This window comes from Palaemon carinicauda, unplaced genomic scaffold, assembly GCF_036898095.1.
Source record: "Palaemon carinicauda isolate YSFRI2023 unplaced genomic scaffold, ASM3689809v2 scaffold210, whole genome shotgun sequence".
Taxonomy (NCBI): domain Eukaryota; kingdom Metazoa; phylum Arthropoda; class Malacostraca; order Decapoda; family Palaemonidae; genus Palaemon; species Palaemon carinicauda.
In genome coordinates, this window is record NW_027169702.1 from 44,500 (window position 1) to 66,174 (window position 21,675).

General features: G+C 39.5%; 1 protein-coding gene across 1 annotated transcript; it reads left to right on the plus strand.

The window, feature by feature from the left end:
• Positions 1 to 695: 695 nt before the first annotated feature.
• On the plus strand, positions 696 to 20,481 carry LOC137636013 (uncharacterized). Its single transcript, XM_068368456.1, has 4 exons — positions 696 to 804; positions 2,726 to 2,848; positions 11,220 to 11,412; positions 19,594 to 20,481. Exons 3-4 carry the CDS (start codon positions 11,247 to 11,249, stop codon positions 19,821 to 19,823), a joined length of 396 nt encoding a protein of 131 aa, XP_068224557.1. The 5' UTR covers positions 696 to 804; positions 2,726 to 2,848; positions 11,220 to 11,246; the 3' UTR covers positions 19,824 to 20,481.
• Positions 20,482 to 21,675: the final 1,194 nt, after the last annotated feature.

Below are 21,675 nucleotides of genomic sequence, written 5' to 3' on the forward strand. Positions count from 1 at the left end.
TAAATTAAAGTTGTTACTATTTTTGAACTATTTTATTTTGGTTGTTTATTATTCTCATGTAGTTGTGTATTTCCTGGTTTCCTTTCCTCACTGGGCTATTTTTCCCTGTTGGAGCGCTTGCCCTAATAGCAACTTGCTTTATGAACTAGGGTTGTAGTTTAGCTTGTAATAATAATAATAATGAAAATAATATGATAATAATAATGATAATAATAATAATAATAATGACAATAATGATCATAACATGTTATTTGTTATTATTATTATTACTAGCTAAGCTACAACCCTAGTTGGAAAAGCAAGATGCTATAAGCCCAAGGGCTCCAACAGGGAAAAATACCCCAGCGAGGAAAGGAAATAAGGAAAAAAATAGACTATATAAAAAGTAATGAACAATTATAATAAGACATTTTAAAAAGAAAAGGCTCCAACAGAAAAAAATAGCCCAGTGAGGAAAGGAAATAAGGAAAAAAAATAGACTATATAAAAAGTAATGAACAATTATAATAAGACATTTTAAAAAGAAAAGGCTCCAACAGGGAAAAATACCCCAGTGAGGAAAGAAAATAAGGAAAAAAAATAGACTGAGTAGTGAACAATTATGAGATATTTTAAAAACATACATTTTAATAATACAAGAAGTATTGAACAATTAAAATAAGATATTTTAAAAAAACGTTTTATTCCGATTTCAGAGAACCGGGTCCGGAAGATATAGAGTTCGAGCATCTGTGGGGGGAGGAGTACATCACCAAGACGGTCCTCGGCAAGACGTTCTGCATCTCCTGCGAGTCCTTCTTCCAGGTACGTAACGCCCGAGAGATTACTCTGCGCTTTGACTCGTTGATTTCAATTGTTGAGATGGGAAGAGTCAGAATTGTCAATACAGGTTCTCGGCTTACAAACTTGATGGTTTTTAAGAAGCCGGTTGTATGTCAAATTGCTTGTAGAAATCTTCTTCTTCTTCTTTGTCTGCATCCCCTCCCACCTTTATGTAGGGTCGATGTTTCTGGCCAGCTTTCTCCATCTACCTCTGTCCCACACCCCATCACCGGTTAATCCCTTTGATTGAAGGTCATCCTTGATACAGTCCATCCACCTTCGCTTTAGTCTCCCTCTCCTTCTCGTTCCCTGTACCTCCATTTCCATCACTCTCCTCCCAATATACTGTTCATCTCTTCTCATGACATGACCATACCAGCTCAGTCTACTTTCTTCTTCTTCTTCTTCTTCTTCTTTGTCTGCATCTTTTCCCACTTCTATGTGGGGTCGATGTTTCTGGCCAGCTTTCTCCATCTACCTCTGTCCCACACCTCATCACCGGTTAATCCCTTTGATCGAAGGTCATCCTTGATACAGTCCATCCACCTTCGCTTTGGTCTCCCTCTCCTTCTCGTTCCCTGTACCTCCATTTTCATCACTCTCCTCCCAATATACTGTTCATCTCTTCTCGTGACATGACCATACCACCTCAGTCTACTTTCTTCTTCTTCTTCTTCTCCTTTCTTCTTCTTCTTCTTCTCCTTTCTTCTTCTTCTTCTTCTCCTTCTTATTCTTCTTTGTCTGCATCTTTTCCCACTTCTATGGGGGGCCGATGTTTCTGGCCAGCTTTCTCCATCTACCTCTGTCCCACACCTCATCACCGGTTAATCCCTTTGATCGAAGGTCATCCTTGATACAGTCCATCCACCTTCACTTTGGTCTGCCTCACCTTCTCGTTCCCTGTACCTCCATTTCCATCACTCTCCTCCCAATAGACTGTTCATCTCTTCTCATGACATGACCATACCACCTCAGTCTACTTTCTTGGATCTTATCTGATAGTTTTCTAACTCCTGTGGTACCCCTAATTACCTCATTCTGTATCTTATCTCTTCTTGTCACCCCTCACATCCATCTCGACGTTCTCATGTTACGTTACACTTGACTGGCATAAAGTGCAAAGGCACGGCTGTTGAATAACACTGTTTACAGATATAATTGTAGATATAATTTTATTAACCCTTTTACCCCCAGGCTATTTGGAACTTTCCAACCCTTAACCCCCAGGGGTTATTTTTTATTCAAGCACTTTTTGCAGTATGTATTTTTCAAATTGCTCTAACAGCCTTAATTTTTGTCATAGAGAGGTCAGGTTGGTCTCATTCTCTTGGAAAATGCCTGAAGGTTTGCATAAAGTTACCAAAAATATGCAAAAACATGTAAATAACAGTGTTTTGCAAGAACGTACCAGTACGTCCATGGGGGTAAGAGGGTTAAATTATATAATATTCTTTTATTACATTATACAAGATCTGAGATTTAATGATTTCAGTTGGATTTGAGTTTATATCTCCGAATGGTTCTAAGTTGAGGACCTTAACCTTTCTACCCCCAGTGGACGTACTGGTAGGTTTCACAAAACTCATCCTTTAACCCCCATGGACGTACTGGTACGTCCTTGCAAAAGACTGATATTTATATATTTTCTTTTTTTTTTTTTTGCATATTTTTGATAACTGTATGAGAAACTTCAGGCATTTTCCAGAATAATGAGACCAACCTGACCTCTCTATGACGAAAATTGAGGCTGTCAGCGCTATCTAAAAAGAAATATATTGCGAAACGTTCTTGAAAACGCCTCGGGGTTAAGGGTGGGAAGGTTCTAAATAGCATTGGGGGTAAAAGGGTTAATTGTATACGTCTACTGTATTACTCTCCTCATGACGAGAATAAACAATTTCAGGTTAACACCGAAGGATGCGAAGCGCTGTACGAGACCGTGGCGTCCTTCGCCGAGTTGGACGGCACCTCCGTAATCCTCGACATCTGCTGCGGCACCGGCACCATTGGAGTTTCCCTGGCCGACGTAAGTTCGTCTGTCCTTGTTTTTTAGGCCGTTTTATCCCAGTTTAACTTTTGTTTTTAAATATTTAACTTAGCCGGTGAATATATAGCTGCAACTCTGTTGCTCGACAGACAAAAAAACTGTACAAAAAACTCGCCAGCGATCGCTATACAGGTTGCGGGTGTGCCCATCAGCGCCAGCTGTCGGCCAGATACCAAGCTCCATGTAAACAAAGACTCAATTATCTCTCTGTCGACGTGTCGACAAGACGTACTTTACTCGCTGTTGAAACCTGGAGTTTTTCCCATCATCTTTGGTGAAGTACTATATTCTGGTTTGAGCTTTCGCAGTGCAGGTGTTTTTTCTTCATCTTAAATCTTGAACTCGTTTTGGATAGATTTAATTTTTGGTGACAAAGAGAGCATGGACTTTCTTTGACTCTTAAATGGCCGACCCTTCCCTTAGACGGAAGTGTGTTTAGGCTTTTAGTAATTATCTTATCACGTTATAAATTAATTATAGATTTTCCTCTATATATTTTATATCTCTCCGCCTTTATTAGGCCTCTTCGAATAACTTTCCATTTATAATAAACATAAAAAATAAATTTTAATGTTTTGTTTATATGCGACCTTTCCTGGGAGTAGGCGGTCCTATCTTGGAAACCGAAGTTAAACAACGTTGAGCCCTTTGCAATCGTAAATAGCTTTTAAAGAGCTAATGATTTTAAACCTTTTAAATGAATATTTTTAATAAATATTTTATGAAAGAATTTCTTTGAATAGTCTTCGTACTATTTTCAAAGATGAACTAACGTTTAGTTTATTTATACTACGCAGTTTGCGCTCTATCGTTACGATAGAGAGAGAGAGTATCACGGTTTCACTTTGCAGAAAGAGTAAATCGATTCTGACGTTTTGTTTATTCTTCTTTCAAAGCTTAAATGTTTTAAATTCTATTTTAAAGGAACTTTTTAATTGAAAAACCTTTCAGTTTTTTCCTTTGGTCAAATAACATGTTTATTTGACGAAATGTAATTGGGCTCTTCTCTTAGGTGCGAAATCAAGAGAGAAAGAGAGAGAGAGATAGAGACGGAGGGAGAGAGAGGAGAGAAAACGTTCCGTTCAAGCGGGTAACGTTCTCGAGTTGCTCTCGTCCCTAGTCTCGGTACGGGGAGAAAGGATAAAACGTTTTTAGTTTTTATTCTCGTCCCCAGGCTATGTGCGGTTAGAGATTGAAAACGTAGTTTTGAAGGAACTAGTGTTTAGTCTCTTCCCCAGCCACTGAATTTTTTATCTTAAAATGTTTTCTGTTTTTTGCTGGTATTAATGAGCTTGCATTATACGACTGATTTCGCAATCACTACCTTTTGATGAGGGTAGAATTGCGTGCTTCAGGTAGAAATCAGTAAAAGTTTCGATTTCAGTGAAATAAGTGCAAAACAAAATCGAAGTGATAAAGTGATATTGCGCAAAGTGTTACAGTGTTGCGTCCGAGGGTTCGTCTGTTCGTGCCTGTCGTTCACCTAGTCCGGGACCTCTTGCAAGCTCCCAAACCCAGGGGAGAAGTAATGTCGAACGACTTATGGGTTCGAGAGGCCTTGATCAACGAACAGACGTTTCCCTCTATGGTATCGGGTGTATCTTACCAAGATCTCCCCTACCATAAGGCGAGAGAGACGTTTTTTCTCCTCGTCATCCGAAGGCTTTTCGCATAAGAAACCTGTAATAAGGTTTCGAAGCCCTTAAGCGAAAGTCAGTCCTTTCAGGACAGGTCCAGCGTCCTGCTTGCAGCCATTAGGACAGCTCTGACCCTATGCAGTCTCGGAAAACTGCTCGCCGCCTAACAAAAGCGTAACACAGACTCTGAGAGTCTTTTTTGTTGGCAAAGTGTTGCGGTCACAGACGTTACCCTCGTCTCTTACCACAACCATTTCTGTTGATCCTTAATGGGTTGTACGGCAAGACATGCAGAATATGCTTGCCTCCCTTATGGAAGACTATTCTGCCGTTTAGTCCGTTGAGTCTAGCCGTTTATCTCATCGATATCCTGGCTTTCAGCCAACCTAACGTTCCTTTGTGCTTCCTGTTGACGTTGGCGTAGCTAAGTCACGTCAGTCAGGTTGTTTAGAACCACACTCGATGCGGTCTCGTGTGGATTTTCAGCCACATTTGGACGTTAGGCCACTTGCTGATGCTCCTGTTGACGTTCAGGACGTTCGCTAACAATCGGAGTTGACTTGTTTTGACGCTGTGCGTCAACCTCCGCATTCTAGAGTTGTTTTGACTGCTCAGTCTAGGCAGTCAAAGCAGTCTCGAGTGGACGCTGTGCGTCCTAACGCACCTGTTGTTGTTGACAGTTCAGTTGTTGACAGTTCACAGACTGTCAAGCAGTTACATGACGTTGCGTCCTGGTCCGCTACTAATGCACCAGTGCGTGTGGACTCTGCTTGTAAAGCATTGCCACCACGGTAGGTCTCTCCCTTGCTTGAGACTCAGCTTTTATCGGACAAGGTTCCTGTAGATGAGGAAGTTGCTGTTCCCCCTCCTACTGATATTCCCTTGAGGACTCTGTCAGACGGAGAGGAGCCTAAAGCTGCTTAGCCCTCTATGGACTTTAATTAAATCATGATGATTTTTTTAAGGATCTTTGTCCGGATCTTTTTGTAACTGCTGCTCCTCGTTCGCCTAGACGTCAGAGCTTACACTAGGCCTAGCTACTTCGAAGCCGTTGTTTATAAGCTAGTGCTCTCTCGCTCTCCTAGAGAGCTTTACGTTTGCTAGGCGACTGGTTTATCACCAGGAGGAGTTTGGGGGATACAGCCTTTGCTTTCCCTTCTTTTAAACTGGCTTATAGAGCGAGAGTCTGTTATGACACGAGAGAAGTTCTCGGCTTGGGAGTTCATGCCTCTGCCCAGATAGACTTCTCAAATCTCGTAGACTCTCCCTGGCGCCTGGCCAGGAGACGCTCCAAGTTTTTTACAGGTCAACTTCACAGCTGTTTTCGAGCCTTTGAAGTTTTGCTGTACAATTATGTCATGCATAAACAAGGCTTTCAGGGATGGAAAGCGGTACCACCTCAGTCGCTAACCCCGTCTGTTGCCGCACCTGCTCCCGTAGACCCTAAATGGGCTTTGCTGCAAGACATGCAGTCCAAGCTTGCGTCCTTGATAGAGAACTTTAATGCGGAGAAGGTTGCTGCCGAACCTTCTGGCCAACAACCTTCCAACCGGTCAGTTGTGCGTCCTGTTGACGCTGAGGTAACCTTCTCGCGTCTACCAGTTGAGGTGGTTCCTCCACCTATGCGACCCAGTGTGGGTTGCCAGCCGCACGTTGACGTTAAGCGACGCTCGGAGGTGGTTGTTGACGTTCAGGACGTTCAACAACCAGCAGAGGTAACTTGGTGTGACGCGGTGCGTCAACCTCAGCAACCTGGTATGGTGTTGACTGCACAACCCAGACGGTCTAGACAGTCTCGGGTGGACGCTGTGCTTCCTCTCGCACCCATGGTTGTTGACAGTTCACAGACTGTGCTGCAGTTCCATGACGTTGCGTCCGGCTCCGTCACGCATGCACCAGTGCGATCGGACTCAGCGAGCCAGACGTTGCCCACTCCGTTGCCGTTTCCTCATCAGTTTTCGGATGAGGAACTATCTGATGAGGACGTTGCTGAACAACAAGACGATCAGCCCCCAGAATAGATCAAGCCCTGCTATCCATCCAGAAGATGCTGAAGAAGGAACGCTGCTCAGTCAGGCTGTGGATGAGTCTGGTGGGGACGCTGTCATCCCTGGAACAGTTTGTATCACTAGGAAGACTACACCTCCGTCCTCTTCAATACCATCTGGCTTTTCACTGGAAAAAGGACAAGACGCTAGAAGCGGTCTCGATCCCGATTTCCGGAAAGATAAAGTCTTGTCTGACTTGGTGGAAGGACAATATCAACCTAAGAGAGGGTCTTCCCCTGGCTGTTCAGACTCCCCACCACGTTCTCTTCTCGGACGCATCGGACTTGGGCTGGGGCGCGACACTGGACGGTCGGGAATGCTCAGGTCTGTGGAACTCGAGTCAGAGGAGCATGCATATCAACTGCAAGGAGCTGTTGGCAGTTCATCTGGCCTTGAAAAGCTTCGAGTATCTCCTTCGAGGCAAAGTGGTGGAAGTAAACTCGGACAACACCACGGCCTTGGCGTACATCTCCAAACAAGGAGGTACCCACTCACTGACGTTGTACGAGATCGCAAGGGACCTGCTCATCTGGTCAAAAGGTCAAGACATCTCCCTAGTAACGAGGTTCATCCAAGGCAACTTGAATGTCATAGCAGATTGTCTCAGTCGGAAAGGGCAAGTAATTCCAACCGAATGGACCCTCCACAAGGATGTGTGCAAGAGACTTTGGGCCACTTGGGGCCAACCAACCATAGATCTCTTTGCAACCTCGCTGACCAAGAGGCTTCCAATCTATTGCTCCCCAGTCCCGGACCCAGCAGCAATACATATAGATGCCTTCCTCCTAGATTGGTCACATCTGGATCTCTACGCATTCCCACCATTCAAGATTGTCAACAAGGTACTGCAGAAGTTCGCCTCTCACGAAGGGACAAGGTTGACGTTAGTTGCTCCCCTCTGGCCCGCGAGAGAATGGTTCACCGAGGTACTTCGATGGCTAGTAGACGTTCCCAGAAGTCTTCCTCTAAGGGTGGACCTTCTACGTCAGCCTCACGTAAAGAAGGTACACCAAAGCCTCCTCGCTCTTCGTCTGACTGCCTTCAGACTATCGAAAGACTCTCGAGAGCTAGAGGCTTTTCGAAGGAGGCAGCCAGTGCGATTGCTAGAGCAAGGAGAGCGTCCACCATTAGAGTCTACCAGTCGAAGTGGGAAGTCTTCCGAGACTGGTACAAGTCAGTTTCTGTATCCTCGACCAGTACCTCTGTAGCTCAAATAGCTGATTTTCTCTTATACCTGAGAAAAGGACGATCCCTTTCAGCTCCCACTATCAAGAGCTACAGAAGCATGTTGGCATCAGTCTTCCGGCATAGAGGCTTAGATCTTTCCAACAGTAAAGATCTTCAAGACCTCCTTAAGTCTTTTGAGACCACCAAGGAGCGTCGTTTGGCTACCCCTGGATGGAATTTAGACGTGGTGCTAAGATTCCTCATGTCAGACAGGTTTGAGCCGTTACAATCAGCCTCCCTGAAAGATCTCACTCTAAAGACTTTTTTCCTGGTATGCTTAGCTTCGGCTAAAAGAGTCAGTGAGATTCATGCCTTCAGCAAGAACATCGGATTTTCGTCAGAAAAAGCCACCTGTTCGCTGCAACTTGGTTTTCTAGCCAAAAATGAGCTGCCTTCTCGGCCTTGGCCTAAATCTTTCGATATTCCCAGCTTATCGGAGATCGTAGGCAATGAACTAGAAAGAGTCTTATGCCCTGTTAGAGCTCTTAAGTTCTATTTAAAGCGTACCAAACCTTTACGAGGCCAATCTGAAGCTTTATGGTGTTCAGTTAAGAAACCATCTTTGCCTATGTCAAAGAATGCTTTATCATACTTTATCAGATTGTTAATACGAGAAGCTCATTCACATCTGAGTGAGGAAGACCAAGCTTTGCTTAAGGTGAAGACGCACGAAGTTAGAGCTGTAGCAACTTCCGTGGCCTTTAAGCAAAATAGATCTCTGCAAAGTATAATGGACGCAACCTATTGGAGAAGCAATTCAGTGTTCGCGTCTTTTTATCTAAAGGATGTCCAGTCTCTTTACGAGAACTGCTACACACTGGGACCATTCGTAGCAGTGAGTGCAGTAGTGGGTGAGGGCTCAACCACTACAATTCCCTAATTCCATACCCTTTTAATCTGTCTCTTGAAATGTTTTTAATGTTGTTTTTATGGGTTGTCCGGAAGGCTAAGAAGCCTTTCGCATCCTGGTTGATTTGGCGGGTGGTCAAAGTCATTTCTTGAGAGCGCCCAGATTAGGGGTTTGATGAGGTCCTGTTGTATGGGTTGCAGCCCTTGATACTTCAGCTCCTAGGGGTCTATCAGCATCCTAAGAGGATCGCGAGGCTCCGTAAGGAAGACGTACTTATAAGGCAGAGTAATCGTACAAGTCGACTTCCTTACCAGGTACCTATTTATTTTGTTTTTGTTATTTTGATAACTTCTAAAATGAAATAAAAACTCTTAGCTCATAAAATGTAAACATATTTTACTGGTCTCTACCCACCATCCTGGGTGTGAATCATCTATATATTCACCGGCTAAGTTAAATATTTAAAAATGATATTTTAATTATAAAATAAATTTTTGAATATACTTACCCGGTGAATATATAAATTAAATGACCCTCCCTTCCTCCCCAATAGAGACGCAGTGGGACGAGGAGAAAATTGAGTCTTTGTTTACATGGAGCTTGGTATCTGGCCGACAGCTGGCGCTGATGGGCACACCCGCAACCTGTATAGCGATCGCTGGCGAGTTTTTTTGTACAGTTTTTTGTCTGTCGAGCAACAGAGTTGCAGCTATATATTCACCGGGTAAGTATATTCAAAAATTTATTTTATAATTAAGATATCATTATTTGAGTATTTTATTGGCGCGTTCCAATAAGTTTAAACCATTGACTTGGCAGAAACAAACAAGTGTATCAGGAGCTGATGTTTATTTATTCTCTACCAATCAAAGATGGTGAAAAACTGAAAAATACAAAATAAACCAAATTTTACAATGTGATAAGTAATGTAGGCTAAATAAACTCTGAAAGTTTTGAAAATGTCCAAACAAGGCCATGGAAGAGAAGTTTACAAGTACAGTATGAACAAGTTGTACATGAAACAGTAGAAATTTCAGAAATATCAATATAGATCTATGAATAGTTATATAATTTCACAAGAAAACAAATCAAAATGTTATTGTGGTTAGCCACAAATTGTATCAGCAAACAAGTTGTCCTGTAGATATCTTATAAGGCAGTATTCCTATATGTAGGTAACATATACTAATCTTCAGAGAAGTTTGTTTAACCTTTTGAAGACTTCCTTTTCTGACACAGACCAGAAACTCAAACCTGTTACAACATAATTACAAGTGTAAACAGTCTGTTGAAGAACCACTCCACAAGCATTGAACACTGGTTCTAAACAATACTTACAAAATACTCAAAATACCAATTATCTCCTTTTACCAAGTTAAAAGAAAATTAACGAAATATACAGTAGGCTTCCACAGATAAAATCAGTTGCAATTCTAGACCATGTATAGAAATGTTTGTCAAAATTAACTATTCCTATAAATGCAGAAGTATAAATAACATTTATAATATATAATATACTTTCGAGTCTATTGATCCACCAAAAAGTCACTAGTATTGTGCCACAGAACAAACTTCCTGTATGTCTAAAAACTATTATATCTAATTAAATTAATGTAGTTCAGTACAAGTATCAACAGGTCAGAATGTTAAGAGCTGAGTTTGACTCATTGGGCTGGTTATTCTTCTCTTTTTAATAATAAAAATAATAATAGAGTATTGAAAATTTAGGTTATTGTAAATCAAAGAATTACCAAGGGTTGGTCATTGTAAATCAAAGAAACATCAAAATTTAGTCATTTTGAATAAAAGAAATATAAAATATTTGTCATTGTAAATCAAAGAAACATGAAATCTTGGGTACTATAAATTAAAGAATTATTAAGGTTTGGTCATTGTAAATCAAACAAATATCAAGTTTTGGTCATGGTAGACCAAAGAAACATCAAATTTGGTCAATGTAAATCAAAGAAACATCAAATCTTGGTCATGGATAGTCAAAAAAACATAAAATTTTGGTCATTGTAAATCAAAAAATTTGTAAATTTTTTATCATTGTTGATCAAAGAAACATCAAATTTGGTAATGTAAATCAAGGGAACATCAAATTTTGGTCATTGTAAATTAAAGAAACATCAAATATTTGTCATTGTAAATCAAAGAATTATCAAAGTTTGGTCATTGTAAATCAAAGAAATTTAGTCAGTTTAAATCAAAGAAACATCAAATATTTGTCATTGTTAATCAAAGAAACATCAAATATTTGTCATTGTTAATCAAAGAAACATGAAATTTGGTCATTGTTAATCAAAGAAACATCAAATTTGGTCATTGTAAATCAAAGAAACTTCTTTAATATTTAGTAATTTTTTTCATGACTCGTTAGGAATTCTTAGTTAAGTTTTGGATAGGCCTGAATTTTGCTTGATTGGTTTGCCACTATATTCTTATCTTGACTCTTATGAAGAACAATTAATGTCACTGAGACAGCCATTATCTTCAATCAAATAATAAGGATATGTTTATTGAAGCCATTTTTCAATTGTAATCTCTCCCCATATGTGATCTTGTTTTCCTCATTCCCTCTTCAGCAATGCTTGAAAGTCTACGGCATCGAAATGGTCAAGAAAGCTGATGAGGACGCCAGGCACAACGCAGACTTAAACGGCCTGGACAACGTCGCCATTTACACCGGGAAGGCGGAAGTGAACATGAACGCGGTGCTGGCGCAGTGCGTCAAATACAAAACAGTCGTCGTCGTCGATCCGCCACGAGCTGGACTGCGTGAGTCATTGGATTTTGTTATTCCGATTTATTGCTGCTATATCTCAGGATGTCTCACAGGATTATAATGCAGGAGAGGGGTTCCCAGCCCCCTCATCCCGTCCCTTTTAGTCTGTCTGCTAAAGAAGGTGATGAATGCAAGAGTTGATGGGAGAAGTACAAGAGGAAGGCCAAGGTTTGGGTGGATGGATGGAGTGAAGGAAGCTCTGGGTGATAGGAGGATAGATGTGAGAGAGGCAAGAGAGCGTGCTAGGAATAGGAATGAATGGTGAGCGATTGTGACTAAAGAGTGCAAATACAAGACGTATACAATGATCTACGCTTTGCCTCAGTAGCTGAGGAAGTTCATTTAGGCCTTTCCATTGCCCGTTGGTGATTGGTGGACCATAAGCTTTGGCTACGTTACTAGGACACCAGGTAAAGGTGTATATAATGAGTTATTGGATTTCAATCACAATTTCTTCCTCGTGCCCTTTAGGCATTTCTTTTGAAGGAAAGTAGTTGCCGGTAATTCAAGAATGCATTTGGGAATGCATAATTGTTTGGTCTTCATTGGAAGTTTTGATTTTACCACTTTATGGGTGTATTTGGTTCACAGTTAGTGAAAGGGGTTCTTTAGCATTTGTAACTAGTGTTGGAGGTCCTTTGCTTTTTCTCTTCCGTTTCCTTTTATCTCTTCCTACATGACTGGGAGGAGCAGAGAGAAAAAAGGTCCACTTTTGTTCATTTGTTTGATGTCGTCTACCCCCTAAAATTGGGGGAAGTGCCTTGGCAAATAGATAGAGATGCATGACTGCAAAAACCCCCCACTTGCCTATTCCATTTTGCCTTTCTCATTTTGAGAATCAAACTCAGAACTGGGGAGCTTAGATATTCAATCCACTTTAGCATTTAGTTTAACAAAGATTCTTTTTTGTTAGGCATTCGTGTGTGAATAACATTATCAGAAGCAGCATCGCAAGGTACAGCTGGCTTCATTAATTCCGGTATACTGTACTTCTTTGGAAGGTAGGGAGACCTCTGAAAGCTGTACATTTGTAACAGGTAACGCTGTCATTAGCTCAAAAGAAACTGTTGGCAATACTGCTTGTAAAATAAAGTTGCTGCGCTTGTAAACATGCAGTTAAGTGCATTTTTATTAATTTTACTAAGTACTGCAAAGAAAAATATTGTAGTTTAACAGCACTTTGTGAAAATAATGAAAATTCTCTTCTTGTTTACAAGCTCAGCGATTTTATAGGCAGCGTTTCTAGCAATATAATTAAGAAGCCCAAATGATATTGGTAATTGCCAAGAAATAATATTTCATCATGATGTGTTTATGTCATGATGATTGGCGACATGGGTAGTGATCTGCAAAGGTAGTACATATTGTCCTCATTCTCTTACGATTCTTCGCTTTATACTTGCAAGGAAACTGAAATTTCAACTGGTCCAGATAATGCATTGGATACCTAGTTGTCATCCGGATTTACACACATTCTAGATGACTTAAGCTGGAATCACAGTAGGCTTTTTTCCGTCAGCAGCGAGTCGTTGCTGCCGAAAATGGGAAACCGGGAGCTTTTTGCTCGAGATATTGGAACCATGACTTAGGATGTAAACAAACAAGATGGCTGCTGCAGATAGGACGTGCTTTTGCTTGGCAATCTTGAGTCCAAGAAGCCTGAAGAGATAATGAAAATCTGCTTTGTTCATCCTGTGGTAATTGTAGAATTCTTAAATTCACATAATGTTCCGAGAATACATATTACTGCAACTGTTGAAAAATTTTTGGGCGCCAGGATGATAGCTGATCGGTTTTGTTTAACACTTTATCCTATTTGCTCCACGAACCGCGATATCGTAGTGTGACTCTACAACATTTTCGATCGCGAGCATCGGCTGAAGGTTGGCGGGAACCTAGAGCAAGAAATGAATAGTGTGATTCCCGCATTAACAACATTGTCTCCTCTCCCTGTAAATAAGAGCATAATACAACATGATAATTTCTACTCGACTTACCTTCAACATAGAAAAATATCAAGGAACTTCTAGCATGAACAGGAATACTATAAAGTATTTACTTAACGTCAAATAAGGTTTTTTTTTCTAATTTACCTAAACATCAATATGAAACCTCAGATTTATATAAATTCATTGCCTCAACCCAAGAATTTTTTTTTAAAATGCTCTCGTCCTTGGCATTACTAAGCTCTACCTATTACCATCAACTTGTTGAAGTGATTTTCTCATTGCATCTCCCAAATCAAGCAGATGCAAGTTCTTGTGTATCCTACTGTTTGATCAACAATACCACATTAGATCCTTCTCTCTGGTTACGGCTCAATTTCCCTTTGCCTACACATACACAGAATTTTCTTGCCTAGTTACACATTTTCACTTTCCTCATACATCTGACACTTACATTACCAAACAATTCTTCACTCAAGGGGTTAACTATTGGACTGTAATTATTCAGCGGCAACTTTCCTCTTGGTAAGAGTAGAAGAGAGACTAGCTATGACAAGCAGCTTTTCTAGAAAGACACTCCAAAATCAAACCATTGTTCTCTAGTCTTGGGTAGTGCCATAGTCTCTTTACCATGGTCTTCCACTGTCTTGGTTTAGAGTTTTCTTACTTGAGGGTACACTCATGCATACTGTTCTCTCTGTTTTCTTATTTCCTTTCCTTGCGATATTTTCTCTGTTGAAGCCCTTAAATACTGTACTGCAAAGTCAAATTGGATGTTGTTAATATTATTATTACTAGCTGTGCTACAACCGTAGTTGGAAAAGCAAGATGCTACAAGCCCTAAGGCTCCAACAAGGAAAATAGCCCAGTGAGGAAAGGAAATGAACAGGTTCTGGAGAAGGTTATTATTGGATGTTGTTAATATTATTATTACTAGCTATGCTACAACCGTAGTTGGAAAAGCAAGATGCTACAACCCCTAAGGCTCCTACAAGGAAAATAACCCAGTGAGGAAAGGAAATGAACAGGTTCTGGAGAAGGTTATTATTGGATGTTGTTAATATTATTATTACTAGCTATGCTACAACCGTAATTGGAAAAGCAAGATGCTACAAGCCCTAAGGCTCCAACAACGAAAATAGCCCAGTGAGGAAAGGAAATGAACAGGTTCTGGAGAAGGTTATTATTGGATGTTGTTAATATTATTATTACTAGCTATGCTACAACCGTAGTTGGAAAAGCAAGATGCTACAACCCCTAAGGCTCCTACAAGGAAAATAGCCCAGTGAGGAAAGGAAATGAACAGGTTCTGGAGAAGGTTATTATTGGATGTTGTTAATATTATTATTACTAGCTATGCTACAACCGTAGTTGGAAAAGCAAGATGCTACAACCCCTAAGGCTCCTACAAGGAAAATAGCCCAGTGAGGAAAGGAAATGAACAGGTTCTGGAGAAGGTTATTATTGGATGTTGTTAATATTATTATTACTAGCTGTGCTACAACCGTAGTTGGAAAAGCAAGATGCTACAACCCCTAAGGCTCCTACAAGGAAAATAGCCCAGTGAGGAAAGGAAATGAACAGGTTCTGGAGAAGGTTATTATTGGATGTTGTTAATATTATTATTACTAGCTATGCTACAACCGTAGTTGGAAAAGCAAGATGCTACAACCCCTAAGGCTCCTACAAGGAAAATAGCCCAGTGAGGAAAGGAAATGAACAGGTTCTGGAGAAGGTTATTATTGGATGTTGTTAATATTATTATTACTAGCTATGCTACAACCGTAGTTGGAAAAGCAAGATGCTACAACCCCTAAGGCTCCTACAAGGAAAATAGCCCAGTGAGGAAAGGAAATGAACAGGTTCTGGAGAAGGTTATTATTGGATGTTGTTAATATTATTATTACTAGCTATGCTACAACCGTAGTTGGAAGAGCAAGATGCTACAAGCCCAAAGGCTCCAACAAGGAAAATAGCCCAGTGAAGAAAGGAAATGAACTGGTTCTCGAAGTTTATTAATCTTTTGGTCAGAAGTTTTTGGAACTGTAAAAAGGATTTGATGTCACAGATATTTTCATTTAATTTCATTGATTTTTTTCTTATTGAAATGCCGAAGGTCGTTTTTCACATGACCTTTGGAACGTAGTACAGTACTTTTCTTTTTAAATTATGAAAAAGAGATTGAAGCATTTTTCGCATGGGTGACAGTCGCTCGTTACGACGATGCCGTCTTCCTGTGAGTTTAACCCTTTTACCCCCAAAGGACGTACTGGTACGTTTCACAAAAGCCATCCCTTTACCCCCATGGACGTACAGGTACGTCCTTGCAAAAAAATGCTTTAAAAAATATTTTTTTCATATTTTTGATAATTTTTTTGAGAAAATTCAGGTATTTTCCAAGAGAATGAGACCAATCTGACCTCTCTATGACAAAAATTAAGGCTGGTAGAGCAATTTAAAAAATATATACTGCAAAATGTGCTTGAAAAAAAATAACCCCATGGGGCTTAAGGGTTGGAAATTTCCAAATAGCCTGGGGGTAAAAGGGTTAATAACTGTGCTAAATGCATTACTGTTATAACAATGTACTTTAACTGCATGTCAGAGTTAATTTCTGTACTAAAGGCATGGTAATGTCTGGCCATACTTTATCAATTCATCGGTATTTGTATAGATATCTGTTTGAGGCTCGAGGTGAGGATGGCAGGTTCATCCTTGCCAAGATTCTTGGACGTGATGTGTCCTACTATGCGAGCGGCATTTTTAGATTTACTTCAGCAACAGGTCTTCTGAAAACTATTTAAACTTTTATAATGATAGAAGCTCTGGGTGATAGGAGGATAGATGTGAGCGAGGCAAGAGAGCGTGCTAGAAATAGGAATGAATGGCGAGCGATTGTGACGCAGTTCCGGTAGGCCCTGCTGCCTCCGATGCCTTAGATGACCGCGGAGGTAGCAGCAGTAGGGGATTCAGCATTATGAAGCTTCATCTGTGGTGGATAATGTGGGAGGGTGGGCTGTGACACCCTAGCAGTACCAGCTGAACTCGGTTGAGTCCTTTGTTAGGCTGGGAGGAACGTAGAGAGTAGAGGTCCCCTTTTTGTTTTTGTTGCTTTGTTGATGTCGGCTACCCCCCAAAATTGGGGGAAGTGCCTTGGTATATGATGTATGTATGTATAATGACATTGTAACTTTTATGGTTTTAATTGAATTCTCTTTCATTTTTCATATATAATAAATGCTATGGGGGCCAATGACCTTAGGTATCAGGATCCCAGAAAACTTTCAATCAATCAATTATCAATTCATCGTGATCTATCAATACGAAAGTATTGAAATTGAATCGTCGTTTTCTAGTGAGAGATTGAAGTATTTTTATCGTAGGTATTCTTCCTTTGGAAGGTCTGGATATTAATGTATTATGAAGTGAAAAGGCCAGATATTCTGAATATTAATGTATTATTATAAAGGGAAAAGGTCGAATATGTTTTTGAAAACCTCATATCCGACCGGGATTTGGTCTCATTTGGAAATAAATGTGAAAAAAAAGGAACTGATTTTCTTTAATATGACAGAAAAGTTATCAATCAATCAATGTCTGAAATTAGGTTTATATTTTTGTTATATTTTGTTAAAATGGAAGTTGAAATGTTTAAAAAAAATTATTAAGAGATTGAAGTATTTTTTTTAAACGATATTTGTGTATTTTAAGAAATCTTATTACCAAGAGATTGAAGTATTTTATTTAAAAAGAGGCAAATATGATGTATTTTAAGAATATCATAATGAGATTAAAGTTTTTTTTTTAAAGGAGTCGAACAATATTAAGTGTATTTTAATGAATATCACATTGAGATTGAAGTATTTTTCTTAAGGGGGCAAAAGGTATTATTGTATTTTAATAAATATCACATTGAGATTGAAGTATTTTTCTTGAAGGAGGCAAAAAGCATTAGTGTATTTTTAAGAAATGTTACACTAAAGAGATTGAAGTATTTTATACATAGAGCTTTTAACAGGATGAAATACTGAATGGAAATAAAAGCATTTTTTATCTCCTGGGTTTTTAACTTTTTCGTTTAAAAATCTTAGATCGAGTCGTCTTCTATTCAGAGATTTAAGTATTTTTCTTATAAATAAAGAGATTGAAGTGTTTTTCCAAGTGGAGAGCATCCAGGAGAAATCTCTCCGTAAGAAATGCTATGGAGGCGACTCGTTTTTAGAGTTCGGACGCCGAAAGACGACGACCCGCTGGCGAGGGGACTCAAGACTCGCCCTCCTCTTCCGCCCGAACTCGACACGAAGTCTTAGCGAAGTAAGTCTCACGAAGGCCGCTTCCTTTTGTCTCGTTTCAGTTGGCTTGGTACTGTTTTTGCATACTTGTATTTGTAAGTAAAACTGATTGTTTATTGTGTGGCTGGAATTGACTACGAGTTTGTAGGAACTCAGAAACCCCGCAATATTAATAGAAGTCTATGTTATAGATTTGCTTATATACATAAATTCACAATGTACTGGGGAACGACAGGAGAACAGGGATATGGAAAGGGACTTCTGTATTCATTCTTTTTCGCAGTATATTGATCCACTTTCTCTTTTTTTTATTTTTATTATATTTGTCAAAATTGTATAATCATTTTGTTTTGATAATGTTAATATCCCATAGGGTAGGTATCACCCAATACAGTGTAGTAATTTTATCAGTATTTATTTTTAAAATTATTAAACCTATTATTATTAGAATTATAATTAAAATTAGTCTTATTAAAAGTATTATTAAAATTATTAGAATTAGTATTATTATTAAAATTATTATTATCAATTTGATAGGCCATTATGGATACTTTTGTGATCCAGTACTGCATCGTTCTTTACAAACATTTTTTTAATACTTAAATAGTGATAAACTGTTTTTACAACATTGTCTATTAATTAGTTTTCAACATCAAGCTATTTTTTAGTTTTTGTTTTGACAACTATCATCATACAGTTCATTTTGTATATTTTTTTTGTCTTCTAATCAAACTTGTTGAGTGACCATTAAAACCTTTTTGCCGTGAAATAATTTGATTCCAGGGGATGTTGATGTAGGAGAGGTCTAACTGGTGAGGGACCTATGGTCGTTGTTCTATCACGCCCCAGTATCTATACCGACACTCATTGAGTGAGCGAGCTGGGTTAATGCCTGGCATTCCATGCAACTTTTTTTCTCTGGTATATTTAGCAGTTAGCGGCTAGAGTGGATATGAATGTGTTGAGGTGGTTTGGCCATGTTGAGAGAATGGAAAATGGCTGTTTGCTAAAGAAGGTGATGAATGCAAGAGTTGATGGGAGAAGTACAAGAGGAAGGCCAAGGTTTGGGTGGATGGATGGTGTGAAGAAAGCTCTGGGTGATAGGAGGATAGATGTGAGAGAGGCAAGAGAGCGTGCTAGAAATAGGAATGAATGGCGAGCGGTTGTGACGCAGTTCCGGTAGGCCCTGCTGCTTCCTCCGGTGCCTTAGATGACCGCGGAGGTAGCAGCAGTAGGGGACTCAGCAGTATGAAGCTTCATCTGTGGTGGAAATGTGGGAGGTTGGGCTGTGGCACCCTAGCAGTACCAGCTGAACTCGGCTGAGTCCCTGGTTAGGCTGGAGGAACGTAGAGAGTAGAGGTCCCCTTTTTTGTTTTGTTTCTTGTTGTTGTCGGCTACCCCCAAAAATTGGGGGAAGTGCCTTTGGTATATGTATGTATGTATGTATATTTAGCAGTATTTATGCCTTAGAAATGGTGCTTTAAGGTGCATTTCATGGAGCGACACAGGTTCCTCTCCCAGAAATAGATTTTTCCTTCGTCAAAATCCCTTTATATATTTTGACAAGTAACCTAATGTGGTTATGGTTATGAGTTTGTATGAAAATCTGTCGTTGAAACATATTGTTTTGCAAATACTACCATGAGATTATTTTCTTTTAACTTTCATTATTGATTAAAATCATAAGTAAGGGTATTTCTAAGTGAAAATTTAATAAGGTAATTGTCTAACTATCACTTTTTTTTTCTAGCAGTTTATAACCTAAATATAAATTCCCACTTAATGCAAAATTTATATTTATCATAACCATGAGTAGTTTTCTTTTCACTATTGTCAAGTGCTGGTCATCATATCTAGAAACTTAGCTTCTACACCAAAGGTGTAATTGTTAACTTTGAAATTAAGAATGAATAATGATCCAATTTTCCCCAAACAGGAGGACGAGGGAAGTGGCGACGAAGCCGATGCATCGCAGGTTACAGGTTATGGCGCCTGGCAGAGCGTGTCGGGAAAATGCCGGAAGGAGATGTACCAGCCGTACGTCAATCCGCGTCGCCAGTACGACGAGGGGTCGGAGTACGCGGCCGGGAGATCCTACGGCGGCGGAGCGAGATCCATGATGGGGTAAGCATCTGGGAGCTTAATGGGCCAGTATCCCATGGATGACAGGAGGCCCCAAATGCCTCGGATCGGGCTACGACCAGATGCAAGGAAACAGAGATCCGTATGCCAGAGACCCCATGGATGCGTACAGGAGAGATCCTTTGGGCCCTTATGGTGTAACAGCGATGGATCCTTATAGGGCCCCGCCAGGCCCCTACGGCAGGACGCCTGCCGACCCGTATCGGCTTAGCAGAGAAGACTACGATACCCAAGATATGTCTTCGCAGCGTAGCTCAGGACTCGGAATGTACCGCAGAGACTAAATAAGTTACCGATTTTGATTTAAGAATTTCATGTATAAAATTTACTGCTTAATTTTACGTTAAACTTTAGGCTTCAGCTTAAACTTTAGGCTTCAGCCTTGTTCTTAATGGGATCTTTTACCCATGTGAATAGTTAGGTTAGCTTTTATTTTATAATAGTTTACCTTTGATAGAACAGTTTAAAGATGATAGAAACAGTATCTTTGAGAAAGATAAACAAAATAATACTTAGATTGTATTATCATCGGTAAAGGTTCCATCATTTGCTTTCGTGAGCACGAAGATAATTTTATGAACTCATCGTCACTTACGTTTAGTCATTACTTTTACTTTATTAAGTGAATAAATATAAAATAGTATCTAATGTAAGAAATTATTCCAGTAAAATAATATTCTCAGGTTTAACGTTTTATTACAAAGTTGCCTTATTTTAATTATGACAAGAAAGACCATGGTTTAAGTTCATTATGAACTATAAAATTGTTTAAAACTAATAAAAGTAAAAGATCAAGACCCATCAAATATTCTAAAACATCTATTGACAGTGAGACATTAGTAGGTAGTGCGTCATATTCTTCTGTAAGATGACCGTGTCGCCTTCTTCGATTGCAAACTCACCGTAATCCCGAAGGCATCAGACCTGAGGACAAACAATATGAATGAAACTGTGTTTTCCAAGTAGGCAAGTCTTGCATTACAATATTATTATTATTACTAGCTAATCTATAGCCCTAGTTGGAAAAGCAGGATGCTATAAGCCCAAGGGCTCTAACAGGGAGAAAATTGCCCAGTGAGGAAAGGAAACAAGGAAATAAACTACAAGAGAAGTAATGAACGATCCAAATATCTTGAAAACTGTAACAACATTAAATTAGATCTTTTATATATAAACTATTAAAACTTGAAAAAAATAAGAGAAATATGATAGAATAGTGTGCCAGAGTGTACCCTCAAGCAAGAGAAGTCGAACCCAAGAAACTCCGCCCAGTTGAACCTAAAGACATAAGCATTTTGCCCTTGTCAATACAATCTCGGTACAATACTGTATCCTAATATTGCCTCCAATAGGAAATTCATTCATACATTTGAAAATTATACCTGGGAACTATACTCAATTTTTTTTAATGAGCCGCATTTGCACCAACTCGCAGTGGTGCCCTTTCAGCTCGGAAAATTTCCTTGCTCTCTGATTGGTTGGAATTATCTTGTCCAACCAATCAACAATCAGGAAACTTTTCCGAGCTAAAAGGGCACCCCTGCGAGTCGGTGCAAATCTGCCTCACTAAAAAGAATCGACTATAACTAGAGCATCAGTAGTTAAAGCTACAAAACCTTTAAACCAGATTAGGGACTATAAATATAAAACCTGCTTTACCATTCTAAGCTTAAATGAGCTACCAAATATTTGAATACCATTAGGTAAGAAGCTGTATAATAACCTATACTATAGAATTTACAAGTTAGATATTGGGTATTTTTATCAAGAGTATGCTGAGAAAAACTGGGATGTCACTATATATATTTGCAAAAACTGTGCCCTTCAGATAGTAATACTGTCAGTCTTGTGCCTTTCAATGTGAATAAATTGATAA

Bases quoted from the DNA above. Each gene is read 5' to 3' on its own strand.
- LOC137636013 (XM_068368456.1), top strand. From the start codon at position 11,247: ATGGTCAAGAAAGCTGATGAGGACGCCAGGCACAACGCAGACTTAAAC. The intron at 11,413-19,593 runs GTGAGTCATTGG...TTCCCCAAACAG, and splicing joins TCCGCCACGAGCTGGACTGC to GAGGACGAGGGAAGTGGCGA.